Source organism: Rhipicephalus sanguineus, chromosome 5, assembly GCF_013339695.2.
Source record: "Rhipicephalus sanguineus isolate Rsan-2018 chromosome 5, BIME_Rsan_1.4, whole genome shotgun sequence".
NCBI classification, from domain to species: Eukaryota; Metazoa; Arthropoda; class Arachnida; order Ixodida; family Ixodidae; genus Rhipicephalus; species Rhipicephalus sanguineus.
In genome coordinates this window covers 133,843,060-133,869,551 of record NC_051180.1, presented here as the reverse complement: position 1 = coordinate 133,869,551, position 26,492 = coordinate 133,843,060, and the positions used below count along the sequence as shown (strand labels likewise).

Sequence of the window (26,492 nt, the reverse complement as noted above, 5' to 3'; positions counted from 1 at the left end):
GATGCAGTTATATGCTCTTGCTCTGGGCAGAATGCTAGAAAACTGCCAGTCATTATCTGAGGACACCTAACAAACCTACTCCACCCCATTCTTCTAATTACTTCAGCCTCATGGTTCCGCTATGCATTCACTACCTGCCCTAAGTAGACGTATTCCTTTATCACTTCCAGCGCCTTGCGCGTTTCTTCACCAACTCATAAATTACCGATTATTCGGGCGTGCGGACCACCAGCGAAGATGAACGAAATGTGGTATCACTTATTTGCGGCTAGTCGTGTTTCTCACAGTGTCTCGCACGTCTCTAACCAAAAGCCCTTTTGAAGATCCTTGTTTGTTTCGATTGTATTCCGTATACCCTTTCCTCTCGCCTAACCTTACTTCATTGTTGCGTGTTTGCGCCACAACGCGCGCGTAGAGGAGGCATTGGCGGACGCCTCACATAGAAGGAAAGGCAATGCAAGCAAGCGCCCTCTGCGGAGGCTGCTGTTGCTGCTAATCTAAAGCGTTCTGGTCACGCACTCGCGCGCAATCGGCGCCTACGCCGTCGTTTGCATGAGTCGGCGGCGACAATTTTGTTCTCTTGTCCGCCAGCGGCTCACTCAAACGGAACAAGCGCAGCTCTTTTCAAGTCGAGCCTTTTGTGTATCACCGAAGCGCGAGAACGGGCCGCCCGGTTTGCTCTCGCAAAGTTGAATGCCCCGGGAGAAACTTTATATCTTCTCGCCGAAGGGGCCAATTTCGTCCGTGCTTGTTTTCTTTTTCCCGCTCAACTCTCTGCACACTGTTTTTTCTTGCTCGCGTCACTCTCCCGGCCACTTTTTCTCGCCTCTTTCTTCAGCTGTTGTTTTTTTCTTTAATTGTGCGTCCATGTCTGCGCTTAAGTGCACGCGAAGTAGCCGCTAAATGCGTGCACTGTAGTGGCAGTTGAAACGGCTATGACGCAGTCGGTATACAGCCATACTTGAAAAACATTTTACTTACAATCCATGGATGTCACCGCCTTAGGTCTGTTACGTCATCAATTTATCAGTTTGTGCGGTTTAAGGTGGCATTAACGTGGCAACACCGAACCCTTCTTATGAATTCGAATTAAGTGCATAACTGTGTACTTTGTGGATTTCGCAAATATAAAGCATCAGTTTAAAACCCGAAGGTTCAAATACTTATACACTTTAGCAAAAAAAGTCTTCATTTAGTGGCCGGCTCTCACGTATTACCCAGTCACGATATCCATGGTGTCATCGCATTGTTTAGTTTGATTGCTGTGTGTGCGGCTTGTATTTTTGCGCACTGATGTCGGGCCTCCGCGGAGGTGCAGTGGTTACGGCGCTCGACTGCTGACCCGAAGGACACGGGTTTCGTTCCCGTCGCGTTGGACGCAATTTCCATAGAGGCGAAAATGCTAGGGGCCTGTGTACTGTGCGATGTCAGTGCACGTTAAAGAACCCCACATGGTCAAAATTTTCGGAGCCCTCCACTGAGGTGTCCCCCATTATCACTTCGTGGTTTTGGCGTTCGTAAAATTCCCGGCAAATCATTACTATATGGTCTCTGATGTTGCTGAACTCCCGCGTCAGCTTCATGATTTGCTGCACAGTATTAGAAGGCTGTGGATTGGGATTCGCGCGCACGCGCAGTCTTGTCTCGGTCGCGCCGCTACTCGCCGTCTGACACATTTTCTTAGTCTTCACTCGCGTGGCGGGTGGACCGTAGCGTAAACGTCGCGGCATGAAAGGGTTGCCGACAGCGATGTGTCCTAGATCTGTCGCGGAGAAACTACCTTGTGTCTTTTTATATCCCGTGATGCTGTGCCCAAAAGCGATGTAAAAGGGACGTTTGATAGGTAAATGGGTAAGCAAACAATACGCAGGAGCAGTTCGCGAGGACTGTAATCATACCAGGCAGAAGCGTTTAGCGGAGACGTTTCTCTTCATTGAAGAGCTCCTCAGTGATAGTCAAGGGCGTACGCCCCAAAGGGCGCAATGCGCATCGGCCAGATGCCTTCGACATTGAACACACAATGAACAGCGAGACGTTTTTAGGTAATTTCGACGTAGCCAGTGTTGTCGAGTAAGAATAGCTCGCGTGACCAACGCAGGAATCTCTCGACTTCCTCCAACGTGCTCTTAAACACTTTCGAGCACTGCAGTGCTGACGAAACAATTTTATTGAAGGTTTCCGCTGATCGCCTCAAGTCTGGTCTGCGTCCTATTGAACAGCAAAGCCTGAACTAGTGAAATAGCAGAATTGTTCCCTCGTTTGCCTTATAATTCTGCGCAATGAAATATTAATATTACCCTGGGGTATTGCGTCACAAAACCACGATATGATTATGAGGGACGCCGTAGTAGGAGCTCCGGAAATTTCGACCATCTGGTGTTCTTTAACGTGCACTGCGTCGCACAGTGCGCGGGCCCATGAACTTCAAGTGGAATTGCGAGCATTTTCGGAAACGAAGTTCCTGTACCCTTTCTCTCTCTAAACAAGCAGAACGTTTGTCCGCTTGTTTCTTTCGTTGTTTTCTTTCATTCTCATTCTCTCCTTTTTTTTCTTTTTCAACTTAGGCAGCACATTCTGTAGAGGAAAGCAGTATAGTGTGACGTCACAGAAATCCGTCGATCCATCCACCTATCTATAACCGTCTGTCCGTCCGCTAACAAGAGCTGATTAGCTACAATAAACGAGCACAGGCTTGGCAGCCGAGCCGCTACGAATGTCGCGCTTCATAATCAGCTTGACACGTAATGTATTCATGTAATACCATGTCCGTTTAGTGATGATACCGCGTAAACCGCAATTTTTGGAAAGATATGCACAGCGCTACAGCGTTTAGCGTTTTGAAGCATTTGATGTTTCGCGCTTCTGACGTATTCGACTTAACTGCACGAATGCAATTCGTAAGCTGCCTTCCAAAGCATTTTCTCTGTTTGTTACAAGAATTTGCAATTTCATTATAAATTACCAAAAGAACTATGTCTGAAAATTAGTTTCTTATATGTCTTTCGTGCATTATTAATAATTTATTAATTTATTTATTTTGGGCCCGTAAAATTTCCCTCGATTGAGATCGTAAAACAAAAAAAAAAGTGGTTTCCTTCGGTTATCATTGTGTCCTCGGAACCTATAAGAATTCGTTAAGCACATGGTGCGTCAGTTACAGCCATCGCAGACGCCTTTTTTAGGTCGAGAATATAGTAATTGTATTAGCGTTCGCAGGAGGATTATTCGCCGATGTCTGCACTATTAATGGGCTGGAGGCACTTTGTATTTTGTTGTAACCTTTATTTAGTTTTACCTGTTATACTGTAGAAGTACTTCTTTCTCGCTTTTTCACGTTCTCAAGGTCTTCTTGTTCATCAATGGCGGCACTATATTTTTCTGTAGAACGGTTTAATATCCGCTTTCAATAACATACTTTCGCAGCGCCGAGCGCCCTCGAGGCTCTCTTTATAACCACATTGCTGCGCCTGGCAGTGCGCATAATAATCACGGTCAGCATCAGCATCAGCTTACCCTGTACGTCGCCATATGCCGACGTCCAGTGCTCCCAAAAAATGAAAAAAAAAAAGCGCTCCACGAGACCTGCGCAAAATAAAAATAAGAAACGTCGAATTAAGTTTTTCACTGAATAGGCGTTCGATATTAAAGGAGCACCGAGAAAAAAGATCTACTAGGCAGAAGAAAAGGTACATCGTTTTCAAAAGACGCAAACATTTACCCTGAGCAAGTTTCAAGAACAAGAGCAAGTTTCGAGACAAATACCGCACACGCACACGCGCGCACGCACACACACACACACACACACACACACACACACACACACACACACACACACACGCGCGCGCGCGCGCGCGCACGCACGCACGCACGCACGTACGCACAAAATATGTTATGCTACAATTTGTTGCAAAAGAAAATTTCGGAACATTCTTATGCTTTAGCCATCACTAGCGCAGGCAACCGACAATGGCGAAGTGATAGCAACTACAAGCTTTGTGCATCAAGTCCACGTACTGCATCCATGTGTGTGTGTGTGTGTGTGTGTGTGTGTGTGTGTGTGTGTGTGTGTGTGTGTGTGTGGCTTCAGAAATAACACTCCGATATTGCGAGCTCCTGTCACCGTTATTTTCTCCGAAAGCTTATTTCGTAATATCCCGACAGGCATGTGGGCACGCTGTCGAGAGTTTGGGCACGCTGTAGTGGGCACGCTGTTGCCAGTTTCTATCAAATTTGGCATGTTTCTTGTGCGCCGCCATTATAGTCCTTACCACCGCTTCCCTGAGCTACGCAAAGCGCTCTTGCTATACACAAGGGCTACCGTGACTGGATTTTCTCGTGATCTGCATGGTTAGCAGTGGCTTGCCGTGTCTTCAAAGTCGCAGCCCGCACACAAACTCTTGCGACGTACTGCTGAGTGACGCTGCCGCTTGTTCACGCGGAGGAGGCTACAGCTCACGAATAGCGAGCACGTCTCCGTACGAACGCAGGGAAGCGTCCTATACGTAGGCGTCCTACTCCGAATGCCTGAACGCGGCAAGCACCGGCAAACACATATGACGTGTCCTGCAGCAAAAAAACGGTGAACAAAATACGCGGTGCTCACAGATCAAGCGTGAGACGCAGTGGTGGGCTCCCAGCAGTCTCGCTTCACTTCAACAAGCCAATGTTTTCGTCGGCTCTGGCTCGTTGGCAAGCGGAGCATTCACACGCCATTTCTGCAGTGGTTACTGCACAGCGATACGCAACACCCAGGCATTTCTGCTCCTTAGGCTTCGCTGGCAGCGTTTATCGCGCTACGACTACCTTCGGCGCCGTATTGTCGAGGATTAACTGCGATGGGCGAAGACACACTGCGGGGACCATTATGGCGAGATAGCGTGGCGTTGCTCTTTGGCAACATTGTGTTTTGGCTGGTGGCGGTGCTTTGGCGGCATGTAGTATCGATGATGTCAGCTTTCTAGCCACAGCGCGAGATCAGCATCTGTTCGTGTGCATTTTAGAACGTCATTTCCGTGACAGAAATGATGTCATTGAAGTCTTGTTGGACCCCGGCATAAAATACTTTCGTCTTAAAAAGCGAGATTGAGACTGGTTCCAAAGAAAGAAATGGCTAAGGTTTAAATTTTGTAAACCTAGTTATCACTAGATAAAGGTATGTTTGTCTTGGTTTTGTAAAGAGAATGCACATAGTGTTTCGTTGAAATAAGGAGTCATTGCAAATTTGATGGTGTGTTTGTTTATTGAATGGTGACGAAGGTGGTCCTGTGGTCCGCGAAGTCTTTGGCAATAGCGACGGCTGCAGTAGCTTCAATCTTGACACTCTTCCGCGCTTTGTAAGCTTCTCTATAACAGTTTATTCTGGCCTCCCTTTGCTTCGGTGTTTCAGCAGGTAACTTTGTCTTTGCCTGTGAGATTTCGCTGCCTGTCGTCTAACTATATCTATCCATGTTGAGACTGAGCGACCAAGCACGGATGAAGCGGCCGTTAAAGCTTCGCCTACTCGCCTGGTCACGTGGTACCGCCGCGGCGAGGCTCCCAGCGAGCGCAGCTACGACGCCTCTCCGCAACGGATCACGCGACGTGAAAGACATGCGCTTGGGTGGCTCACGGTCATTTCGACGCAATCAATTACCTTACGAGACATGGCGGTGATAGTTTTCGATCTAAAATACACGCTAGTATTCGTCTGTGTTGTATATCTGCGTGATCCCTGTTAAACGAAGGTCCCACTTCTTCTTCGTAACGATCGCTCTGAGTGGTCGTTAGCCCAAGTTCCAGTGAACTGCAGCCAAACATTCATGTTAGAGTTAACCTACGATTCAGGGGCATGCAATCGGCAAGATTACATGCCACTGAATTACAGAGTATCGGCAAGATTTTTTGATATTGTAGAACTCTATGTGCTCTATCAAGTGTCAATCCAAGTGTTGTTCTGTCTTCTCTCTCGTGCAGCTGACTGCGTGACGCCCGCCGACGTGAGCCTGGCCTCGCTGCCTTCGTCGCTGCCGCCGTCCCCGTACTCGCCGTCTCCTTCCTCCTCTTCCTCCTCGTCGTCGTCCTTCCCGCTGCCGCACTCGCTGTACGGCGCCACGGCCGCCGGCGCTTCGCCTCTGTTCGGGGCCGGCGACACCTCGCCGCCGCTGTTCATGCCGCTTCCGTTCCCGCTACCGCCGAGCCCTCACCGACCCTACGAGCCGTGGACCAGGACGCCGCCCGGCGTGTCGCCTTACCTTGCAGCGGCTGCCGCAGCCGCTGCCGGTACGGTACCGCCACCGCCTCCTCCTTCGACGACATTTGCCGGTGCACCATCGGTGCCGGCCCACACGACCGCGCCGCTCCACCTTGCCGCAGCTGCAGCCGCTGCCAGACTGCCCAGGCCCATACCGACGACGACGATGTCGGCGGCAGCGGCCGCTGCAGCCGCCGCGACGAGCCCGTCGAGATACGACTCTGTGGCGTCGCTGTCCGGCTCCATCCCCGCTGCTACCGGGGTGGACGCCGTCGTCACGGCAACCGCCGCCGCCGTCGCGGCGACAACCAGCGTTGCGCAAGCGTCGTCGACCGTCAACTCCTACTCGCAGTCGATGTACGCGTACGACCGCAACGCGGCGGCCGCCGCGGCTGCTGCTGCTGCCGCCGCCGGCATGTCCCTGCACTTCGACCACCACGGCCACCATCCGGGCATCCCGCTGTCGTCTTACGCGCCGTCGCTCCTCTGGTGGGACTGAGTGTCCCCAGTGAGTCGGGGCTCGTCGGACGTGCTCATTCTGGTGCTGCGTGTGTTTGTTTGTGCGTTTGTCAGCCGCTTGGGACCTATATGTATATCTGTTGAAGTTGGAACTTTGGCCCGTGTCGCGCGGCGAACTGCGGTGGCTTGAAAGTGGAAAAGGGAGAACACGTGTTCGAACGGTCTTTATTCTTTTCTGGCCAGTGGCCGCGTTGTGTTCTTGTATTTGCTCACACATTTTTTTTAGGTCGTCGGCGTCGGAGCTCCATTATTGTTGTCCTCCCTATCAGTGCACGGTTGCTCCAGAGTTTTCGTCTTAGTGAGCATCTTCTTCAGCTTGACTTAGTGACACAAAGTTTGAATTTTATTGTCTCCGTTTACAGTGTAAATATTTATCTGCATTCGCAGCGTGAGCACGTGGTGTTATTATTATTAACATTAATATGATTTCATTCTATGGAACAGCCGTTATCTGAGGATTGCAACACGCCAGCCGTTCGCCCGTGCGTGTGAAAGAAAAGAATTATTCACCGTATCCTCAACAAAGGTGCTGATGTCTGCTCATGCACTTTCGGCGACAATCCAGTTGCCTATACTGCTGTTGTACACTGCTTCTTCCCTACTAAGGAGCAAAAACGTTATGGTGGATTTTCTCGTGAAGTGTGAAGCTGATGCCTGTATTGTTGTTTTTTTTATTGTTCTTTCTTTGGTTGCACGATGCATTCATTGTTCGGATGTTCGCAGGCGCGACCTGAACTACGCTGCAAACGCACAGTGACGCTCATCTTTTATGGAATTCTCATTATCGACGAATTTTCTTTCATCCAAGCTCGCATCATTCATCTATTAGCACAAGTGTGTGTGCGTGTACCCAGTCACTCACAAAATAATTCAAATGTTTGATCCTATTTGAATGTGGCACGCTCGCTTTGAAATTTGACCTTCGTGTGCTTTCGTCAAGCTGATGCAATGCGCCAGAACGGCGCGGGCAACTATAGACAACTTTGCGCATGGAGCGAAATGAGAAACGGTAATGGTGAGAAGATACAGCTCTTTAAAATTCCGACGTCGCTCTTGGTCCTTCATCAGATAGTGCATAGCATTATATCTGCTACAATTACTGGAAGGTAGCTGATGACTGTGTCTATGGATTCGGTTGTGACTTAAAAACGGCATCCAGGTCTGTTTGCTGCTCTCTCCGAAATGCTCCTCTGTCACCTAACACTCATCCGCAAGCATTCATCACTATAGGTAAATGTTTGAATGAGTGGCATGTTTCGTGATTCACCATTTTCTATACAGCTAGAAATTGTTGGTATTATATTAGCGAAGGCTATGACGGCTCTAGAAAGACAACGCGATTGACTAAATGTCAGAGGGGTTAAAAGAGAACACGTTTTATAAAGAAAAGGAAGGTCTTATAGGCACGTTATTTTGTCGCGTAAGGACGCCGTAAATTAACTCGTGGAGATGTACGTTCACTACTTATTTATAACAATAGTAACGGCATGTTTTTCTCCCTGTCGGAAGAATAGACTACATTTGTTACGGTGCAAATGTGTTTGTAGAGAATCGGAACGGCCGCAGAGTCTTTTAGTAATGCTTAGAAAACAGAGTAACCTTTATGCGTTACGCCGCCGGCTGCCGTCCCACTTTCACTCGGTAAAAACGAAAAAATGGAGATATTTATTTTTTGTTGAGCCTTCGCGCTGCGTTTGACACGTTGTATTGGCGTCAGCGATCAACCTTACGTTCTGCGACAGCCGCTCGCAGACTTAAGCATGCGCATATCATTAAAAAATATTTGTAATTACGTATGTCTTGCTTCACGGCGCCCGCGCGTTTCCTCTTGGTTGCGAAGGGCCGTCTAGACGAACGATGTTGTACAAGCGTTCGCTACAGCATACTCGGATGCTTGTTGTGGCATCTGACGTTTTTTTCTTTTGTATGCTTTTGCCCTCCTCAGCGTTGTAAATACCGAGCCCTGTAATTCGTTGCGTGAGTTATTCTTGGTAAACACTTACCTGTGCGTCTGTGTCCGCTCAAGAATTGTAACTTTCTCCATTTATTAGTGCATGGTTGAATGTTGCCGGTGTCTTTTGGTAGGATCGTTTGCTCGTGTTGTACAAGTTGTGTTTTAAATAGGCACGCGTGCGCAGTAGAGCTAACTACGATGAAGCGATGTGCGCTCTGCACAGAGATTTCAGAATATCGTAGAGTAGTTAAATCCTGTTCTCGCTGAATTCTGTTCGCCGTGTTCAATGTCGAAAAACTTGCCCTGGCAAAGAAGCAGTGATCATCAGTGAAAGCGAAATCTGAGAGTTAGTAGGAATTCTTACCAAAAGTGGAACATCTTGAAAAGCTGGCTAGCTACGAGTGCAGTTACACTAAGATGGCGATGCGTGTTGTACAGAGCTACCGAACCTCGTTTGTATGCTGTGTGTATATTGAACTCGGTTTCATTTTTCACTTTCACTAAATACAAGCAAAACGAACATGATAAGCTAGGTATTCGAGAAAGAAATGGCTTATTGGCTTATTTGTTGGCATTTATGCCATAGCCGCAGCTACTGACTGTCAGTATGCGACCTATAACGTAGACGTCCTAACACAGTTGAGCACATCATTATGCTTGACTTGAACATTGCCCGTTGAAGCTCTGTGCATGTGGACGTGGTAACTATAGGCTTGCCGAATAAAGCACGATACATAGGTTTTCTACAACCATCGCTGGTACGTCACACTTTCCGATTCTTAAAACTCGAGAGACGAAGTCCATGCCTTTGTTTCCGTTGAGTGGTTGATCGCCTGGATGCGCACTGCTAATGTGTCGATGTCACCATCACTTCACGAACGCGTTTTAAATTGCAGGTCACTTCACTCCCCTATTCTTACCTTCCATGTCAGCGCCTGGAACCTACTGGAACCGTGTTTCCAAAGTCAATCTTAGCCAGGACGCGGTTACATTACTCCGGTTAGCAGCAATGTCTCGTTATGTGTGCCTAGAAAGTTAATTTAGCTGTTACGCCTGACAGAAACTCCACGCGCGCTCTTGCATCAAGCCGATTGCCACTCGTGACTTTCATGGGAAACTTGCCTACAATATGCCTGCGGGGTGTGCATGATGCTGACAAATTTGTGAGAGATCTAGTATCGACGGCGCCTCACTTGAGAACGAAGCTGTTTTCTTCGTTACGTAAACGTTACTTCGTCACGTAGTCTCCTTGTTAACGGACACGGATGCCGTAGGACATTGCTTACATGAAGCCGATTGACCCATGGCAACAGTGGCAGAGTATCCTTGATAGGAAAGAACTTCCTTTGCTATGCATTGTTTGGTAAAGAGCGCATCATCAAACTAATCCTGACAGCGTTGACCAGAAGATCTGCATGTTCGATTAATTTAACATCGTCACTGGATGTCGCTAGTGGCTCTTCTACTTTTGTTTCTTTTGAATATACAAATGTACACTATTTGCGTACACGTTTCAAAGCTTCTCCTTCGTGAGTGGAACGACCATGCCGAGTCGCCCGTCTTTTTCAATCTTGTAGCTAATATACACAAACGCACTCGCGGTGCTTCTTTTTTCGATATGTGGTGCAAGACACCGAATGCCGCTTTATATGTGAAACAAAATATATGTATACAACATAATATAACGTAGCCAAGTGTCGGACACCTGTTTAAATTGCAGTCGCGGACATCCTTGTCCCCGGCTGCCGTCGGAGAAACCAGTTTGCACGAAGGGCCACAAGAAGCTGTTCACAGGGAAAAAAAAAACACAGCCTGGTCGTGTGAGTTGCATCTGGCCCCTTTGATTACTCGACCACGATTTGAGAGAACGGTTGCTCGCAGCCCGTGACTCTGAGGAGCGGCGGGGAAGGTAAACGTTTCCACTCCATGTCCCAGTGTCGTACGCATCGTTTTTAGGAGTATCGATTCGCTCCCGGTTGTTGTCAGTGTTCTCGTTATTCAGTCGTGTGGTGGCGCAAACCTATCAGTCGGTCGGCTGCTTTTTCGAAGACCGCGTGTGGAGCATCGCCGCGCCTTCCTGTTTTGGTGTATTCTTTTCCACTAGCTTGGAGGTTCCACCCTTGTACCACTCGTCACTGTATTTTCCGCGTGCGAAATACAAAGAAAAGAGCAACGTCATATATCTGCCCGTCTCTCCCATACCGCCTTTCCGGTTGTTAGTGTCTGAATGTTAATAAAGTCTGTGTGCTGTGTGTACCGACAAGATGTTGCCCGAAGGCGAGAGTCGACTGCGCCACCTATTCTGGTTGCAGGGATTAAGAAGGAAATCGAACCGTTCGATTGTTGTGCGTACGCACGAATCTTTTTCTTTTTTTTTAATACGAAAGTCAGGCGTGGAGATTATCACATGACGTTGCGTTCGACTGTCGGATCCCCGTTGGTTCAGCTGAGATTCCGATTCCGGCACGTAGCGAGGCTAGATCATCTGCAGTTTTGCCTGCCTTCTTGAAGGAAAATTATGAGTGCATTTTCATAGCGAACCTGGCCTTGTCGGCTGCTAGCAAGCGTTCGTTTACGAGAATGCGTGACCCAAGACTTCTGTGATTTCGTTTTTTCGTGTGTCCCCGCTACGTGCCCGGTTCAGTGCCTGTAAAACGAGAAGTGCATTATACCAATCGCTGTGATGACAAACTTGCTCGAATGTGTGATACGAGGCGCTCCGGAAGTTTTGTGCCGAGCGTCAACTCAGTCGTGTTGCAGATTGCTTGCCCAGTGAGTGTGCCGTCAGATATGCTTGTGCTTATGCCAAAGTTTCGAAGAATATGCCGGCCTTTTTGAGCCGTATGTTGTTTTGTACGACGATTGTTGCAACAGAAGAGTGAATTGGAGAGTCCCATGTGCTCTATAACCTAAGAAGTAATAATAATGCGTTAATGTTTTCGAGAGTGACCGTCTAGTAGTATAAGCTGGCATCGCCCCATGTACAGAAGAAGAACCGATTGTGATAAGCTGTGCAAGTAAGGTAGAGAATGCCATACGTTTGACGTGCGAACATTGTTACTTTTGTGCGAGCTTATAGAGTACGCGCAAGGGTTCTGTATCCCCAGTTTGTTCAATCGCGACGAATATCTGTTCATCTGTCGCGTAATTCAGTTATCCGGTCTAGTCTGAACGTCGCCGTCATACAAATGTTGACGCAATGCGAAAGTGCTGCAGTAAGCCAGGTTGCTTAGGGCGGCTCGCTTTAAAATGCTGAGCTTAGTGCCTGTGTAACTTGTGCATATCATGGGACTCTCCAATCAAGACCGGCGTCGCTTTTTATACGTGTGCGTGTAGACGACGACGAAGGTGTGAGAAGTGTGTGCGCGAGAGTTCATTGTTTTTTGTAGGGTTTTGACATCAAAGTTTGGCGAGTTGCGCGAAGCTCCAAGTATACCGCTGAGCATAGTGCGCGGTGGTGAGTGAAGTACGTTCTGGTCGAATGCGGCGAAACCTCCCTTTCTTCTTGAATGTGTACCTCAACCTTTTTCTTTTTTCCTTTGCCGATTCCATGTTTCTTTGGCTTAAGTTTGAATTGACTTCTCTCAAACATAAATCTCCCGCATCTTTAGAGGATGGTGATATGGACAAGTTCGAGTAATTCAGTCGTACTGTCACTTACATAGCGCCAACGCTGCACACAAAACAAAGAGGCAAGAGATTACAAAGATGCAGCGTTGCGTCTTTGTAATCTATTGGCCGTTTGAACCTTTGTACTGTAAGAGCGTAAGGTACGGGCACGACCCCATATCTTGTTGCACGAAATGTCTCGAACTTAGCAGAACATGGAAATTCTCTTATGTCAGCCTTGAATGACTAGTCCAACATCGTCATGTGGCTTTTGTGGAACGCAACTAGTCGATGCTTTTTCGTTTTTGTCAAGCTGACCGTGCACTGAAATTTGCACCAAAACGCATTTTCGGACACAGGGAGGTTTCGCTGTGTATCTCAATGCAATGTGGGAGTGATCACCTTCCCGCATATATATGCACTGAAGCGAATGCTGTGATAAGAACTGAAAGCCGCGGATGATAGCAAGTGTCCTTCGCGGTGTAGCGAAGTTCGGTTTATGCACGAAGTTCCTTCTCGGGCTCATTCATGCCTCAGAGAAACTGACCAAGAGTAGGCTTTCTTTTTTTTTTATCTGTCTTTTATGGATTTGACAGCGTGCTGGCATTGCTGAGGGGATCCGTTTAAGAGCCTTCGCAAGTTAGTTCGTTACTACGAAGTCGTGTTGGGACACAATGGTCTGCGTGCTAAGAACAGCCAAGGCTTTCCTTCTATTTCGAATAACATTATAGCATTTTTACCTGCCTCAGTGCCATCCGTGTACCTTCCTTTAATCAACATGTAGCTGCTTATTGGCGTCTATTTTTTTTTGTTCACCACATTGGTCTTTATTTAATGCCGATTGGATCCCACCGGCCTTGATGATACCACCGTGCGTTTCTTTTATTTGTTTTCTTTAAAAGTAACGCGTTTACTGTCGAGCTCGATGGATGTGAAGCGTAATAACCAGTGAGCCACAGTTACGTTTGCTTGCTGAGACGAAAGTAGTGAACCGAGCAAAATAATTTGTGCTATTATGTCATAAATGGAAGCACGCGCTTTGGCAAAGTAAGTGTCGAACAGCTGCGAGGTCGTCTTAAAGCCTTGGGAACCCGCTCGCCTGTAAGGGGCGCCAGAAGTGTGATATCCTGAGTTGTGATAGTGGGGCATGCCTCGTTGGTCTGTCCGTTTAGTGCGGTATACTTACAGCAGGCCCGGTTTGTGCCAAGAAACCGGACGCAGCCGCTAGAGTCTCTTTTGGTTACGAGCCACGCGTTGTCAAGTGCACATCTTCTTTTCCAGTTGGTGAACGAGTGTTGCTAGATTTTACAGATTTTGGATAAAGAATGTTTGGACTAAAGCACATAAAAATGTACCGAGGAGTTTGTAAAAGGTTATTTTGTACATGGATGTCGTTGCCAAATAAAAAGCTGTGAGTCCAGAAACGTGGCTTCTGCGTGTTGAAGTGTATGATTTAGTTTTCTGCCCTGATGTGGAGGCCGCTAGGTGGCTTGAGGCGACAAGACGCACCTCGCTACGGCTCTGCGTTTTTCGCCCGAAATACCCGTGTTACTGGATTTACGACGTTCTAATTTTCTCAAGGATAGGACCAGTGTTCCGGCACCACATGGACATCATGTAGGGTACGCTCGGAGCAGTATACACTTGTTTTGGATGCTTTTTCCCGCACCTGCGACACGGCAGCCTCGCTAACCCCTCACCGCCGGAGCCTCACCGGCGGCAGGGGGAAACGCGACCCTGCGTTCCGGCGTGATGGAAGACGAAACAAGCATGGAACACCCAGCTTGACGATCATCAAGCCACTCCTGTGCTGTTGTGAGACGCCACGTAGCCCACAGACCATCATCCTGAGACTGGGCACACAGCTCAACCTTGCGAAGTATCCGACCTATCAAGTCACCAACGCCATCGGCGTCGCTGCTGGACTCACGGCGTCTGAGGTGCGCGATGTCAACATACAAGTAAGAACGCTACAGAACCTTGTCGCGGCGACAAGCGGGCGAGAATCAGCGACGCAGAAACTCGCTGGCTTGCGCTCACTGACACTTAACGGAAAACGCCACGATGTGACCGCCTATGTGGCAGCCGAAGCACACCACGCACGCTGCGTTGTTCATGGCCTTCCAAGGATATTCCTGACGACCAGCTTCTCAGCATCATCAGCATCGAAGACCGGCAGATTCTGGCAGCACGTCGAATAGGCCAGTCAGAGACTATACTCCTCACAGTGAAGGGCGCCACGGTGCCCAAGGAAGTCAAGATGGGCCTGTGGCTCACAAAAACACAACCTTTTCGCCCTCGCGCGGTACAATGCAGCATTTGTTTAACCATAGGCCACCAGCGCCGATGTATGTCCCACGGCACATGAATTACTCGTTGCGAGACATGTGGTCAACAGTTCCCTGCCGGCCAACAACCCGAACGTACAGCGCACGAATGTGAACTTAAGTGCTTCAACTGCGAAGGACCGCATGGGGCTCGCGACCCACGGTGCCCCAAGAAACAGCAAGCCGACAAGCTCGCCCGCATCGCCGCGGAAAAAAGACGACTCAGGAGCACACCAACGGACTCTACTGAGCCTCAGATAAGCCAAACAAGCCAGAGTCGACCACCAAACCAACAAAGAAGAACGACCAAAACTATCCCTTTCTGCCGCTCCAGAACCGGTTTTCAGCTTTACAAGATACCACACCGGACCCACAACCGGAACCCCGACCCCGGTCTGGCAGTCTGCCAGGCTACACAACGAAACGACCGGCGCCACCGCCACCGCTACCCAAGCCGAAAACACCAAGTTATGTTCGGGCACTCCTCTCCCAGAAGCCGCCTGCGTCTTCCGAAGAACCCCCGCACAAGCAGCCAAGGCAGTCTCCATCGGACAAGGTGAGTCCGTCCTTCACTCCACTGGGTCGCAGTGCCAGCAAACATAACACCCCTACACTTCACCCACCTCGACTCCGATCTTACGCTGGCCCACAGGTGCCAGCACCACCGCATTATTTTCTCGCATATAAGGCCGAGACAGATACGCGGCTAGAAGCAATAGAAAGACAGCTTAACCTTCTGCAGAAGCAACAAGACGAGATACAGACGCAACAAGTAGAGATCCTCAAAGCAACTAGCATCGCTCGCGCAATCGCTTGAGCTCCTCAGAAACGCCAGCAACTACGCGCAGACGTGGTACAGCTCGTGACGATGCCCATCCGTATAAACATGTTCAATACTAACAATGGCAACGTCGAGTAATTCTCAGCATGTTTCGTCACAGCCTACTGCGGGGATTATCGTGTGGCAGTGGAACTGTCGAGGTATTCGCCGTAAACGCAGCTCCCTCTTACAATTCATCACGCAATCACCACGTAAACCTGATGTCATAGTTCTCCAGGAACCATTAGCATTAATCTCATTACCTGGCTATACAACCTATAGTGCTCCTAGCATCCCACAAAAACGTGGGCATGGAACTGCACAAGTCACGTACCGAATCATGGCCTTAACGCTGGTATCGGACCAACACACCGTTGTGCAGGAACCTCTCGACTACCTGAATAATGCCAAAGAAGAAAGCGTTTTCTTGAAATGTAGATTTTTCCGACAGTACGACATAAGCATCATAAATACATACCGCCTACCTAATTCTAAAATGCACCGTAGCCCATGGCACAACCTTTTCAAGCAACTTGAAAAATCGGACTTGCTGTGGACAGGCGACTTCAATAGTAGTCATACCTACTGGGGGTACCATGCCTCCTCGGAGGCCGGGATGACCCTTCTCAACTTAGCCCACACACACCACCTCTCTCTTCTCAATGATGTCAGCACGCCCACTCGAACCTGGTAATTCTGTGCAACGTGACACCAATCCCGATTTGGCATGGAGCAGGACTAATAAGACACCGGACTGGCGCAATTTAGGTGAAACATTCGGCAGTGATCACTGCATCCTCGAAATTACCATTCCCTTACCTAATCGACAAAGAGGTCCCAGGCGTGGGTACTACTCAATACCGCTGGAGCTCACAGACTGGGACGCATTTCGCAGGGTCTCAACAAACATAAAAACGTCGACACTTGACGATTGGAACCGCTCTCTCCTTATGGCACATAGACAAACCACCAAAGCAGTTCAACGCAACGATGACAACCCACAAATCGACCGACACCTTGTAGGCGCTCTGGGACAAAAGGCATGCGTTAATTAGGAGATGGAAACGGAACAAACTAAAACAAACGTCTCAAATCCGCATAGAAGGGGATCACGCGAGAAGCGCAAGAGTATGCGGACAAGTTGGCCACCGACAATTGGCTGGATATCTGTGAGCACGCAGGGCAACAACTTACACACAAGCAGAGCGTGGTCTCTTTTTCGGACCTTGCTTGGGCAACCGAAACGAAAGAACCACTTAGAAGTAATGCAACTCAAGAAAGGATTGACTCGGAAACCTTGGCTGAACAAATCGCTGAGCACTTCTTTCCAACAGCTACGACCATCCGTGGCACTCATCCTCTTCCGATATTATCAGACCACACTCCTTCCGATCTCGACCGCCCCTTCTCAATGGGGGAGCTACGAATGGCCATCGACGCCTGCAAACGGCAGACAGCGCCAGGCCGGGACGGGATAAGCAATAAGATGTTAAGAAAAATTGCCGGAAAGTCAACTGCAATTTCTCCTGGACACCATCAACCAAGTTTGGGAAACAGGCAATATACCCGCAGAGTGGAAAATGGCGACGGTCATTCCTATTCCCAAGCCCAATAAGGCACCAAATGAAATTGCGAATCTTCGCCCGATTTCGCTGACGTCGTGTCCAGGTAAACTAATGGAGCGCATGGCGCTAACGCGACTACTCTGGCAGCAGGACAGAACTTGTCCGGTTGACCCACGCGTCATCGGTTTCCGAAAACACATGTCTACGCAAGATGCGATGCTTGCTTTGCAGGATGTGTACACCGAATACAGCACCTCTCAACTGCGCACCATAGTTGGCCTTGAGATCAAGGGGGCTTTTGATCACGTAACTCACGCAGCGGTTCTTGAGGGACTCAGAGCGATTCGACCGGGACAGAAGCTATACAACTACGTCAAAAATTTTCTTACCGACCGCACGGTTGCCGTGCAGGTAAACGAAGTCAAAGCACGCACGCGGTACCTCCAACGAGGTGTGCCGCAAGGGTCAATTTTGTCACCGACACTCTTTTCCCTCGCTCTCAACGGTCTGACGCGCGATCTCAGATCTGTACCAGACCTTCATTTTACAATATATGCGGATGACATCACCCTCTGGGCCAAAAAAGGTCCCCCATCAGAAATACAACACACGCTACAGTCGGCCATTGACATTACCGCTCGATACCTAGAAGAAAGAGGGCTCACTCTATCTAGTGCCAAATCCGAGTATATCGTCGTCACAAACAGGAAACTTCCAAGCGCCCATGAGGACCGGCAACTCGTTACTCTCTCCATAAAGAATGTCCCCATTCCGAGGAAGCCCTGCATAAAGGTTCTAGGCTTCTGGTTGCAAGACGACGGCAAGTCAAAGGAGTGGTTTCTACATACAACACAACAGTTGCAACAAGTTCACCGTCTCTTGAAACGCACAACGCGCAAGCTTAGAGGCATCAAAGAACACCAACTCAGGCGCATGACCCTGGCCCTGGCCATTCCCCGCATCATGTATCAATATCCATATATTGAAATTACTAAGACCCAAAAATCCAAGCTCGAGACCCTACTTCGTCAGATTTCTCGCACTATATTGGGTACCCCTCAATACGCCAAGTCTGATAGGGTCCTGGGAACGGCTATCCTTCCAAACCTCGAAGAGTTGGCTCAAATTCACCGGGAAGCGCAATTCACGCGCCTCAAACTATCCGCACAAGGATACGCTCTGCTTCGGGAATTAGGCTACAATATATCGTCGCCTGTCGCATTTGAAGCAACCCGGCCCCCATGGGCGACGTTTGACCAGATCACTGTCGAACCTGTACCGCGGCACATGGATCGAGAAACACAAACAGGACGACGCGAAGCACGAGTCCAACATCTCCAAGAAACCACAGGAGAGTGGATCTTGTACACGGACGCATCTCCGTCTCAGACCGGCGAGGGCTTTAGAACGGGAATAGCTTCCGAAGGACTACCACTGTCGTGGGGCTTTCATCATAACATTAGTACGCAATGCATGGCAGAAATCACGGCCATAGTAGAGGCAGTCACCATACCCAACCCAAATGCCTGTTGTTTACTGATACGCACAGATAGCCAAGCAGCCTGTCGAGCCTTCACGACAGGTGACATTCCAGACGCGCATTACAGCACATTAACGAAGCATTTAGATGCCCACCCTTCGTTACGTGTTCGAATACAGTGGATACCTGGTCACTCGGGGATCAGAGGGAATGAAGTGGCACACGCCATGTCCCGTGTAAGTCTCCCGGGCCCTCCCCTGTGGTGGCCGGATTCCCTGAAGCGAACCGAATTACTTGCTATGGCGCGTTTAGACAGGCGCGAACGATTAGACGAGATGCGCAACAACCGCAGGGTTTATCCCGATCCACCTCACTCCATGACAAGACGCGAGGCAGCCCTGGTGAGGCGTGCCCAAACTCACTCTTTGATGACACCCCACATTCAACACTACATACAAGGCAAGGACGGGTCTCCTGCCTGCGTGGCATGCGGTGGCTACCCGGATAACGCTCACGTTCTGTGGGATTGTCCGGGGGGCCGTGCAGCCATGGGCGAGAGCCTTAAACACATACCTATCAATCTAAGACCTGCGACCCTGGAGGAGTGGCTGGCGGACTCTTCCCCAGACATCATGAAGGCACTACTCGGACATTTAAAACTTTTAGGCTTGTCTGATGGCTAAGCCTTGCCTTTTTTTATTAGTGGACCCGGACTGGGGTTCGTTTATTCTTTAATAAAGTTGTTCTCTCTCTCTCTCTGCCCTGATGTTTCAGCGCTTCTTAAGCAATACACGAAGACTTATTTACAACTGCCCGAGGAATCAAATCCTGGAGCGCAGCGATGCCTCGAGAGGGATGAAAACTATTGGAAAGAAAGGGAGATCTACTGAAAGCATCTTCTGTTTGCTACCCTCAACTGGGGAAGGGATGATCAGACGAGACATAGAAAGGAAGAGAGAAAGAGAACACGTATTCTAGCGCCCAGGTGAAGGTGCGCATTCAGTACTCGCGCTGTCGCAGAGACCTGTTCACGTAGGTGCAGTAGCAAACCCTTTGTTGTGTTCCGCACCATGGACGCACCGCTATGAATGACGATTCAAGGTTCAAGGTTCGACATCTTTAGAAGCAGGTAATTCCGCGAAAATCAAGCAGCTGCTTGTTTGGTGGCATTCGTTTTGAACGTGTTCCATCTAGATTGTGTACGAACTGGGTATTTGAAAAGCTATTTGAAAGGGAACAACGCGGAAAGACAAAAGACGGAAAGAGAAGAAAAACCCCGACAAACAACAGCTCTGACTGACGGCTTACGTCTTCATCAGGAAGAATCAAATCTCTGTCTTCTTCGTCTATCGTTTTTTTCGCATTGTTCCCCTTTCACATATGACCGACTAGCACAAGTTTTCACTAAGGAGCTTCGTGGTGTTGGAAAAACTTGATTATTCAGGGGAAGGGGTAGAATGGAAAAGAATCACTAGGTGGATCCCTATTCCAGGACTTTAGTGATCCTGGCTACATGCTCTTCCTGATCCAAGAGGCCTCTTCGGACCTCCAGCCCTGGCGGAGCGAGGGAGATCTTGCTTTCTAAGACCAGAGTGACCAGTATAGGCCTTAGAAAACACATTATAGGTGAAAAGATGTAGATTCCATTAACGGTATTAGCATTAGGTGCAACAATGTCTGTGTGTTTCTAAGCGGCATCACCAACAAATTCTGACCTGGCTCCGGGCCTTCGTCAAAGAAGCAGCACTGAAAACTACAGTTTGTGGTTTTATCGCCCCATCTGCTCGTGAGTTACAAGAACGACCTGCAAATTTGCATTTGCCCTAGAGTGAACTAATGAGGCGTTATTATTGACCATTATATAATAAACTACATGAAGGTTGCTGCTTCTTGGGCGTTTAACCTCGTACCACCTAAAGTACTATAAATACGCATATCTCACTAAAGTAAGCAAAGTAAAAATTGTACATGGAAAGGAGAGTGGTTGGTTGACTGCATACTGCAGTGCAGAGAGGCAGTCAAGACGTGTAAAAGATAACACGGAAAAGTAGAACGTTCACTCCCGTAAGAATGCTATTAAGCCAGAATGCCATTAAGCCCTGCGCAGACCCTGAAATGTTCATATCGGCGCTTTCAGTTCGAGATGTGCGCTGTGAGGCGTGAATAGTAGAAAAAACGGTGTTAAGACGTGCCCTACAACCACCCCATGTAAACAGTATATCATCATGCGTTAAGACGGAGACTTTCGTAGAGGTAAGCGTTAAGCGTCAACTAAACGAAACTTGCTACATCCGGCTGCGCCTCTGCATTAAACGTTGACTCCGCAAGCTGTATTCAAACGCTGCTCGGATACGCCGACGAGCGCGCATTGTGGCACCGTCGGCTGCACTTCGTTGGGATAAAGCTGGCATGGCTTTAACGTGAGTGCTGACGTTACGTCAGACCATGAGCTAGCCTTTACACACCAGTGTAGTCGACGTGCCTGGCAAGGCCAAGATATGCGCATAACTACTGTATCGAGGTATGCGCATATCTTGGCAAGGCCAAGATATGCGCATACCTCGATACACCTCGTAACGTTTGATACAAGTGAAAATCCTGCTATTCGCAGACTGCGTCGCATGAAATCGATTCCCGCAATTGCGTGGAAATCTGCCCGAACTTTTTTCTGTAATACTAAGTTAACGAGGTGGCCAGCAGAGTGCCGAGGAGACGTAGGCGGCCTAGATAGATAAAACGGTCAAAGTTTATTTGGTTCGCTAGGATGCTCCCCTTTAAAACAAGAATGTATCACTTATATGCGACCCTTGCTGAAGCAACCAGTTACTTGCTAAGGGAGCGGTTCGGGGCAGAGAGAGAATTAAACTTTATTGTCTACCAGGCGCGCGTTCTCTTCGCCCAGAGGTGGGTGACTTCCTTATTCAGTAGCCATGCTTGCAGGCCGACGCCAGAGGCCCTGTCCACCAGTCGAGCTGGTCCTCAGGGTTTAGTGACGTCAGCAACGCCTCCCACTACTCTTCCGGATTTCTTGATGCTCTGTTCGTCTATGGGCGGGATACTTGGGTTGTTTCGGCATCCCCGTACCACGTGGTAAAGGCTGTTAGCACTCTTCGGGCAGGATCTGCAGTTCCTACTAAAGTTGCCGGGGAGCATTGCGTGGAGTAGTGTACTGTGCGGATAGGTGCCTGCCTGGAGCCTTCTCCAAGTCACTGCTTGGGCAAAATAGCAAATAGCAATGCCAGCGCTATTCCCTCAAAGAGAGGTTTCTCGGTGCCGTGCAGCATCCTCCTAGTCTCGAGTCACCTTTCTTTTCCCCTCAGCGCGCTTCTCCGGCCATTGCCATTGTGCCGTCATTGACGGCGTTTAGCCCGCAACATGTAGGCCTAATTATTGCCGTAAGTATCATGCTTCATACGCACGGTTTTTCTTCACGTATTTGCCTCATCTTGAACAGCTGATGTTTTTCTTTTTTTTTTTTTGGTTCCGCTGAAAACACCCATTAGGGTGTCCTTTGTACCACCAAGAGCAATCGTCGACGGTGCTAAGTATATTGATGCTATGCGCCCCGTACTCACTCGCCAGAAAGGGCGCGCGGGCTATCATCCTGACATGTCAGTTGCGACTGGAAAGTGGTGAACACCGAGCTTTCAAGAAAGGAAACGTGGGTAACAAATGACCAGTATTGTTCTGCGATAAAGAAAAAAAATCCCAGCTTAATCTTTAGCACAGCTATCTAATTCAAGGAGAACCACTGCTTCACGTTCAAGCAAGTACGGTGGTCTCCTGCAAAACTGATTTCACTTTCCTCCCTCAACGGCTAAGGAACAGCACGCGCGCTTGTTTAACAAAGGTGTTTGCTGTCCACAACCATAATCAAACGCTTATCTCAAACCGCTACAGATGCATCACTGGCATGCGCGGCACGCAAACAGAAAGCGCAAGTCACGGTAGTCTACGTGAAAACATACCGGCTGACAGCGATAATACTTCGAGTCATATACGCGCTTATGGCGCTAGTATCAAACTGATCTGGAACTCAGCGGCTGCCGCTAAGCGGCGCTGGCGTTCTCCGCAACCGGCTGATCGGCCGCTCTAGACAAGTGTGATTCCATCTCCACAAAAATGCACTGTTTTGCCTCAGGTGTGTTGTGCAAAGGCGAAACTCATCGTCGTGATGGTTTTCCGGAATTGTTAGGTGAAGCGTCAAAGTGAGCATCGTTCAGCGGCTTGCTCGTAGCATCCGACAGCAACGTAGCGCGTCACCTATATGCTGCCGCATTTCAGGTTACGGGCCGAGCGTAGCAAGCGGAACCACAGCACCGAGGCACTGCTTGAGCGAGGGTCATTTGCATCGAGCTACCCGCGCAACCACGGCGACACCCAGGGGTAAGTAAGTGCTCGCCGTATAACGCCGCGCTTCGTCGGTTCTCGCCGGGCAAGGCCTTGGAGAAAGATGCCAGCCGCGGATCGCATATCATCCGCCACATACGCCGTAAGGCAAGCGCAGCGCTGCCTTTTAAAGCATATGCAGCGGCTTTGAACGCTGCATGCGTGTAACGCTATAGGTGGCTGAACACATGTTTGTCCTAAAGACCGCCTTAATCTTGGAATGTGTCGCTGGCTCGTTCCCACTTCAGCAGGCACAGCTGAAAACCGCCGGAGGCGCCAGTTTCTCGGATTCCTCTTGGTTTGCGTCTTCGTTTCTAAACTTTCCGCGCATGAGATACTCGCCCCTGCGTCGCTCTAAATCACCGCGTGGCCTCCAGAGCGGGTTGGGAAAGAGCGGAAAGGGGCGCAAACGCGTTTAAACGTGGCGGTCGCTTGGCGCGACGGGTTTAGGATAGCGAGCTCGACAGCGCACTTTTATAACGGCGCCATTCGGTGACCGAATAGCGGTGGATGACGAAGCCGTTATTGGGATTTGTTAAATGTGCATCAAAACATCGCGACTGTGGAATTCATTTGGTGTATAGCGGCGGACTACTGTATCGAATAAGTGGCTAGGAGTTTCATGCTGTGGAATGCAGTCTGTGGTCCCGTCACTTCCATTCTGACCCTCCTAAGCGTATCCGCCAGTTTCACTTATATTTGAGAAGTCAAATCTACGACCAGTGCCGTCGCGACGTGACCGTCCATCGTAAGGCTGGCCGTTTTATCGTTCTTCAAATAATCGGGCTTCATCGGTTATTCGTTCGATCCTAATAGATGGGTTGCGCGGACGTCACTGAGACCGCCAAATTAGTGCACCGCATGGTAAGACGCAAGGTTCGTGAGGTGGCATTAATGTTATCACTGCATCACTTGCAAGTTCCCTTGTCATTGATGCAGAGAGGCAAATAACGTTGTGGCCACATCGCTATCACATTGAAGCAGGTTAAGCGTAATGTCATTATGCTGCCTTTGCGTTGTCAAAGCCGACATGCCGGTGATCCAACATGAGTAATCTTGAATGGTGAGGAGAAAGTATTAACCTGAAACTGCATCGGGCACTAGATTTTTGTGCTTGTCATTGCAACAAAACGTGAACAAAAATCATGGCTCACAGGCATATGCATTTCTGCTTAAAGCACGGCGTACCTGCTACGCGATCGCGCGTTAGCGCGACGCGAGCCCTGGGTTACACAATTAAGCGCGCCTCGGTTAAACGGTGATTACGCCACCTCGACACGAAGGCTTCAACCGTGGTCCCACCGCGATGAAACTGAAACTTGTCCGACGCGCGTGACCTCCCCTTCCTGCCCACAAGGAGATCACGCTTATAGGTTTTGTTGGAAATGGGTTTTCGCGTGAAACCATACACGCGGCGCCATAACGGGAGAACGTGCTGAGCGTTTCCTGTGAGAACAGCGTTCCCCTCTGTCTGTGCCCAACCACAACGTTGCTTCGGCGCCGGACTTCAGGTTGTTCGCGCAACACCTCTTGATGGGCAGATGAGAACCATTAGCGCACTTGGCTAGATGAGCTCCCGGCCACGCCTTCCGCTTTCACCCAAAGCGTGCGTGGCTAATGAAGCGTTAGCGGCCGGTGCGCTTCCTATGTACAGACGCATGGCGAAGGATCTTGCTTGCTATTCGTGGACAGTGGCAGCACTGCGACAGTTACGCGTGGTACCAGTGTTATATGGTCGCACGCATTCACGCTTATCGGCCTTTGCTTTGTTGTAGTTTGGGTTTATGATGAGACGCAGAGACGACGTTTTCCGCTAGGCACGTTATGCTGCGGTTGGCCGGAGGTTACGGTTTCGTTAATTGTTTCTAATTATATACGAAACAAAGGGTGCCGTGAACAGAAAGAAGGCTTGCTTTGTACTGTGTCGTGGTTATTCAGATCCAGGTTCTCACTCAATATGCAAATTGAAATGGAAAACACAGCAATACAGTCTACGGTACAAGCATTACCGCAAGCTTACGGATAGCAGGAGTTGAGTTCTGATGCCCTACAGAATTGGCTCAAGTAGTTTATAGTTAGGCTCGCTTGGTTCGTTACAGGAGCTGGCGATGAAAACAAGTGAATAAACTTCTCATTCCCCCACTCCCTCCACCACAACCCTGCGATTGCAGTAGGCGAAAAATATCCCTCTGTGTGAAAGTAGCACGCGCATTGCTTGTGAAAAAAAACAAAAACAATATGAGCGTTTTTTTTTTGTAGGAAATATAGGCTGAAAGAACTTAGCGCACCGGAAATAAGCAGAAAAAGATTGTTAAACGCTAAGTTACAGTTGGCGTGACTCGTTAGACTTACTGGGTGCAGCTGGCTGCAATATGTGTGCGCATTGTGTCTGACTGCCTGCTTGTGCCACATTGCCAGTTTCCGCACATGCGCCTTGGCGCTCGCCCATTGTAAATGCGAAGCATTTCTTAGCGAACCCAAGGTACTTTGAGCGTGTCCGTCCGTTCGTCGGTCGGATGGTCTACGTTTGGGCGGTCTCGTGATCGCCTCTTCAATTTAGCTTAGAACGAAATTGTCATGGAAGGGTAAGAGGGTTTGACGATATGACTATCTGGTCATGACATGAATAACGTGATAATCGTGCCGCGTACGACTTCAAACCATTTACTCTAGACACGTGTGGCACATACCCGTATACCACGGGCCGTTGTATGTTGGAATGCGCCACAGGTGACTGACAGTTTATATCTACCAGGGGCGTAGTCAAGGGGGAGGGGGGCTTGGGGTTTCAAACCCCCCGAAATTTTTCAATTTTGCTTGGGCATATATACACGCACACATACAAACGCACGCACGAACATACATAAAGTATGGTTGAACCCCCCCCCCCCCCCCCGAAAAAAATTTCTGGCTACGCCCCTGATATCCACCCAGGAACGGTGAGAACTGACATTGGTAATTTAAATGCGAGAATGGTAAAAAAAACGACACCGGCAGCGTTGTCCCGACGAATGCAAAAAATAAAAATATGGATCCCAGCAGGAATTGGACCTAAGCATTCTGCATGGCAGTAAGATAGTCTACCACAGATCTACGCCAGGTGTAGAAACTCCTATGGAAAAAGACGCTATGCAGGCGCAATGTCGGCGCAATGTCGGCGCAACGTCAGTTGTGGTTGTAGTGCTGGCTATCTAATTTTGTAAGAAAGCAATAAACGCTACATACTTACTCCTATGATACAGGCGTCATGTCGGTTTAACGTTACTTGTGGTTCCAGTGTTGGTTAAGATTTTATAGCAGTCTAATAAACATTACATTTTGTTCCAATGATTCAGCAAGCTATATTCAAGCGTAGTTCGACCCCGAATGAATACAGTAATGAAAGTTACTTATGATATTCACATCATCGCATCGCAGTGTGCACTTCGGATTCGATAGCACAGACGTCTGTGCTCTAACGTGAGTGCTAATGCTACGTACAGACCGATAACTTACGATTTAAACGTCAGTGTAGTCGGCGTGCCTGTTAAGTCCACGATGTGCACACAACTCCTCTATATACAAAAAAAAACGTAGATCTATCTCGTAACGCTTGGCTCA

General features: G+C 49.0%; 1 protein-coding gene and 1 long non-coding RNA gene across 3 annotated transcripts in view; one reads left to right on the top strand and one right to left on the bottom strand.

Moving 5' to 3' along the window:
• The window catches only part of LOC119394257 (doublesex- and mab-3-related transcription factor A2), a 59,969-nt gene extending 46,234 nt beyond the window's left edge, over window positions 1–13,735 (top strand). Inside the window, exon 2 of the mRNA XM_037661545.2 lies at window positions 5,953–13,735. Coding sequence (XP_037517473.1) covers window positions 5,953–6,728 — 776 coding nt within the window. The 3' untranslated portion in view covers window positions 6,729–13,735. The remainder of the gene's footprint in view (window positions 1–5,952) is intronic.
• LOC119394259 (uncharacterized) overlaps window positions 1–26,492 on the bottom strand; it is a 257,770-nt gene that overhangs the window by 27,312 nt on the left and 203,966 nt on the right. The window contains exon 3 of one of the 2 annotated variants that reach the window (XR_007416091.1): window positions 3,300–3,582. The exons of the other annotated variant lie outside the window; for it this stretch is intronic. This is a non-coding gene — a long non-coding RNA (uncharacterized LOC119394259). Of the gene's footprint in view, window positions 1–3,299; window positions 3,583–26,492 lie in introns of those variants that run through there. 2 annotated transcript variants of the gene reach the window in all.